The following is a 5,316-nucleotide window of genomic DNA, read 5'->3' as shown; positions in this document are numbered from 1 at the left end:
CAACGTCGTCTCCACCATGATTGACACATGACTAAGATATCAACAGTGTAGCCCTGGTAATTGTTTTATTTCCGCAGATAATAAATGATATATTCTCAGGTGAGGGAGAAGTGTGATGCATTGACACGGTGTTTAGGTCTGGGGTCGTGTTTCAGGCGCGTTGCTATTGGTTGATTCTGGGATGCCCGCCGTTGACTGGCTGCGGGGGAAGAGACTGCGCTCACAAAATAAACTGCCAGCCACATCACATGCACTCTTCTGTGTGAGGCGCGTTGAGTGGACATCGGATTTACTGAGGAAATTGTGAACCGTTTTGGATTAATTGTTCTATTAGAGGAGTCAATTATTGCCCAATGTAAGTAGCCTGGTATAGAGAAATGCATCATAAATTACTAAAACGCCGACTTATGAACAACGTGAGATCCATATTTTGTATGCTGACTGAACCCTTCTCTTTTTGCAGGATAAAGTAATCAATTTGGAATTCAGACAGACACGATAAAAGCAATGGTAAGTTTGTTTTGTAACATTTGCAACAACAACAAAACATGTGCTATGCTATTTTATGTGGTGTGATATGAGTTGATGAAACATGCTGGTACTGAAGTGCCCATGCATTTCTAACCGTTGTACAGAACAGTGTGCACGGGGAGTTTATTACGGTGAGCAGCCCAGTGTTATGGTAAACAAAACCAAATGATCGGTGCTTTTAACTTTACGACCCTCCGGTGACAGTCAGGGCAGCAGAGAACAATACATAGCAGCTGACTACAATGGTAAACTATATACTACAATGGTAAACTATATACTACAATGGTAAACTATCTACTACAATGGTAAACTATCTACTACAATGGTTAATTAACTATATACTACAATGGTAAACTATATACTACAATGGTAAACTATCTACTACAATGGTTAACTATATACTACAATGGTAAACTATATACTACAATGGTAAATTATATACTACAATGGTAAACTATATACTACAATGGTAAACTATATACTACAATGGTAAACTATATACTACAATGGTAAACTATCTACTACAATGGTTAACTATATACTACAATGGTAAACTATATAGTACAATGGTAAACTATATACTACAATGGTTAACTATATACTACAATGGTTAACTATATACTACAATTCATTTGATAAATGGGAGCTCTCTTACACTTGTTCCATTTTATTTTGAAGTCCTTTTTTAAAAACAAACTTTTGTTTGTCGCTTAATTCTTTATATATTTCTGTCAGATGCAGTTGCACATATCTGGAAATCAGAATGTATTTTAGCTGGTTACTTGCAATAGGGCTATTCAATAATGCGCTATTAATGTGTTTTTGATGAACAGTCAACGATCAATAATGACATACAAATGTAATTATCAACTATACATGACTCCCTTGACATCTGTGTTTTGCTCGGTGTTCTTCCTTCGGAGTGTTTCCTGTAGCACAGATATGGCCATGGCGTCATCTCTTAGCTCAACCAATGACTGGTGCTCTCTACCATTGTTTAACAACACCACAGTAATGAAAGGCTTTGGAAGGCTGGAGTGTTCACTATGTGACCCCCCCAGAGACTGATTTTAGGGTACTATTTTGATCTCCCTAAAGCTACTCATACAGTAGGCTATGTGTTGAGCTGGGTGAGTCGAACCTCCACGCTATTGTGAAGGACTCTGCATGGATGACCTTTCAGGGTTTGAAGCCCCTCTGTGGCCCTGTCTCACTCTGTCAAACAGAGCTTTCTTCTACAGCCAAATGGTTAAGTTGCCACAGCTGTGAAAACATCAGGGCACTGAGCAAAAACCGGTTGAATCAACATTGCATTTTCTTGTTGAAATGACATGGAAGCAATGCGATGACGTTGAATCAGCATGGAAAACTGATTGAATTTGAAAAAAGTTATCAACATAACTTTTTTTATACCCAACTTTGAATCTAAATGCAATGACATGGTAATTTTTGTTGTTGTTGATTTCACGTTAGTTGACAACTCAACCAAATGTAAATCATAACTAGACAATGAAATGACGTCTGTGCCCAGTGGGTCATTTCTGCAGGCCTGGTCTCCCCACTGTGCCTGTAGACTGCACACTGACCTGAGACAGCTGAGGGTCGGGAGTTAACACACATTGTTTGAGTCTGTCTGCTTAACAAGCGTGCTAAAAAAACATGGAAAAACCTTGGAGCTGTCTAACAAGGGAGAGTGTATCAAATTACATCATTCTGCAGCTGAGGAACATGTTCTTTGTTGTACAGGGAAAGTCTTTTTTTTACACATGAAAAGTCCCTTTTATATAGTAGGCTTTGTTCTGTTAGCTACAATACCTAAGTGAAGTGGATTGATTTTAAAGTGTTGCCATGTCACCTTTTTACCTTAATGTGACAAGCTGGATTCAAAGTCATTCTTAGGTTTCTATTCAATCTGTACCGCTGAAGTGATAGAAAATGGAAAGGTGATTTCTGACATATGCAGTGTTTACCGTCAATGCAGTCTCCACTAATGCGGGAACATTGCCTTTAAATTGCAATCACACTAACGCAGCGATACCGATTGAATATAGCCCCTAGTCATTAAGACATTCTGAGGCTGCTGTTGTAATGTTACTGAATGCTATTGGACCTTCATCTTGAGGTGATCTTAGGAAATGCCATTGATTTTTCATATTGATTTCTTGTAAGACTTTCAACCTTTATGGTCAATGATGTACCGGTAAAATAACCAAAACTAACATGATTTATAAAAGTGGCATTCAGACTTGAGATGATTTGGTGATGACTTTGAAATGAATCATACATGGGGTTTTTCACTCCCATTGTCTAATCCCACAACAGTGATGTCAATTCCTGCTAGACAATATGGGCCAATCCCCAAGGAATCCTGTAATTCTAGTGTGTACCACAGGATGTGCACTTCTAAGCTCCTCTAAGATTCATCAGTCTCTAGTCTGTCCAACTTCCTCTCTGTCTTAAAGAGGCAGAGAGCGTTTCCTTGTACATCCTGTTCCCACAAGCCATGTTCTAATAAACTCAAGAGCACTCTGTTGAGAAATCTCTCCATAAAGCTGCTCTGAGGTTTGGGTGGAATGTGGTGGAGGTACGGCTGCAGAGGGTGATCTCAGCTGGTTAGAATCGTGGTGCAGTGCTGGGTAGAAGCACAGGAAACTGTTTTAGCTTTTGGACCAGGAGTTGGTGTATGGACATATTTCTAATACAAACTAGGATGGGGGGTTGGACTAACTTTAACATTCAGTGAAAATGAATTAGTGTCTGTAAAAGTGTGTAACATACTCTGTTATATATTTTATTATGTTCTCAAAACATAAACGGAGGAGACTGTCAGTTTCTAACCCGTTATCTCCCTGTCTCTCTAGTTGTGTCTGCAGGATTCTGAAGACTGTCAGTTTCTAACCAGTTATCTCCCTGTCTCTCTAGTTGTGTCTGCAGGATTCTGAAGACTGTCAGTTTCTAACCCGTTATCTCCCTGTCTCTCTAGTTATGTCTGCAGGATTCTGAAGACGGTCAGTTTCTAACCCGTTATCTCCCTGTCTCTCTAGTTATGTCTGCAGGATTCTGAAGACGGTCAGTTTCTAACCCGTTATCTCCCTGTCTCTCTAGTTATGTCTGCAGGATTCTGAAGACTGTCAGTTTCTAACCAGTTATCTCCCTGTCTCTCTAGTTGTGTCTGCAGGATTCTGAAGACTGTCAGTTTCTAACCCGTTATCTCCCTGTCTCTCTAGTTGTGTCTGCAGGACTCTGAAGACTGTCTGGTTGACCAGATGCATTACATGAGGTCCCTGCAGGACCTGAAGCACATGAGCCGACCGCTCAGCGATCCCTCCGGCCGCTCCTATGCTATGACCCGTGCTTGCCAGCAGAGGACTCAGCAGCGGGAGCGCCTGACACGCCTCCGTAGGCCCATCTCTGAGGCCAGCACTTACGACTCAGCTTGCTGCCTGGCCAGCCCCATGGAGGAGGAGGAGCAGGAAGGGCAGAAGCGGCTAATGCAGGGCTCCCCCAGCAGTGACAAGAGTCTGGAGTTTGACTCGGGCTACTCTGAGGCGTCCTGGCAGGACGAGGATGTGGTGCTCAGGAGGACCAGGAACGTACGGGTGTCTAACTCCGCCTGCCTCCGCACCAACCGGGGAGTGGGTCCCGCCGGCCGGATCCGGCCCAAATCCACTTCTGACGCTTGTCTGGAGCGTTGGACATCATTTGAGGCGAGCAGCGACCCGGAAGACTGGACCACGTCACTGCTGAGCCGCAGCAGGAACAGACAGCCCCTGGTGCTGGGGGACAACAGCTTTGCTGACCTCATTAAGAACTGGATGGACCTGCCAGAGTGTCCTGAGCCAGCAGAACTCAAGCCCCATGCAGGCCGGCGTCTGGCCAAGGACCTCCTGGTCAACATGAGGAGGAAGCTGGCAGGGATGTCTAAGAGCGTGGAGATGAGGGCCAGACCAGCAGACAGCACCAGGGTCAGCAGGGCCGCGGTGGCCCCCAAACGCATGTCCTTCCCCGTGGGTTTCCAGCCACGCAAACCCTTCTTTCACCAGTCCCACACAGGCCTGCACCAACTGGGAACAGACTTCTACCAGTTCACTGCTCTCATGAAGACGGGCAGCCGACAACCTATCATATGCAATGACATCATCGGGTACGTCTGATTGGAGTGATGTCACAACTACGGATTCTTACCACAGATTTACATAATGTTATTTAATTTTTTTATATGTGCTTTATGTTTAAATAATGTTGAAATTGTTACAATAAAAATGTTTGTCTATTGAAAATATTTTTGGGGGACTGCAATAATTATTAACATACAGGTTTTATTCATAAATAACTAATGAAATTAAATAATGCATTTTTTTGGTTGAGATTCAGCTTTCAGATAGGTAGTGACATCTTGCCAAGAACTATGGCATAAACACTCTTTAGTTCATTATTTAAATGGCCTGTCAACTGACCAACATCACGGCAGTCAAAAATGTTGCCATTGAATACAAACAGCAGGGTGGGTGTTGCTGGGAAAGTGAAAATGAGCTTTCCAATGGTCGATTGTGATGGATCATTGTTATCAGACACAACTGGTCTATAAGATGTGTCACATGATGCTTAGATGTAAAGGGAGTAGCTGTGTAAATGTCCAGCCATGTAAAAACACAGCCATATACAGTGTTCAATGTATCTGCATATACACTTCAAATAGATTTGATTTACAACATGAACACATCAAATTAACTACAAACACAATTAAAGCAGCAGAGGATGCACTGAGCATTTATTTTTTTCTTA

At 42.4% G+C, this 5,316-nt stretch overlaps 1 protein-coding gene across 1 annotated transcript; it reads left to right on the top strand.

Annotated features, from left to right (window-relative positions):
• The first annotated feature begins 229 nt into the window (after nt 1-229).
• LOC106566067 (PAK4-inhibitor inka2) lies at nt 230-4,813 on the top strand. Its single transcript, XM_014133888.3, has 3 exons — nt 230-355; nt 464-510; nt 3,759-4,813. Exons 2-3 carry the CDS (start codon nt 508-510, stop codon nt 4,683-4,685), a joined length of 930 nt encoding a protein of 309 aa, XP_013989363.1. The 5' UTR covers nt 230-355; nt 464-507; the 3' UTR covers nt 4,686-4,813.
• The last annotated feature ends 503 nt before the right edge of the window (nt 4,814-5,316 follow it).

Source organism: Salmo salar, chromosome 12, assembly GCF_965601325.2.
Source record: "Salmo salar chromosome 12, fSalSal1, whole genome shotgun sequence".
Lineage (NCBI taxonomy): Eukaryota > Metazoa > Chordata > Actinopteri > Salmoniformes > Salmonidae > Salmo > Salmo salar.
The sequence above is the reverse complement of the archived record's forward strand: the minus strand, read 5'-3'. Positions and strand labels throughout refer to the sequence as shown.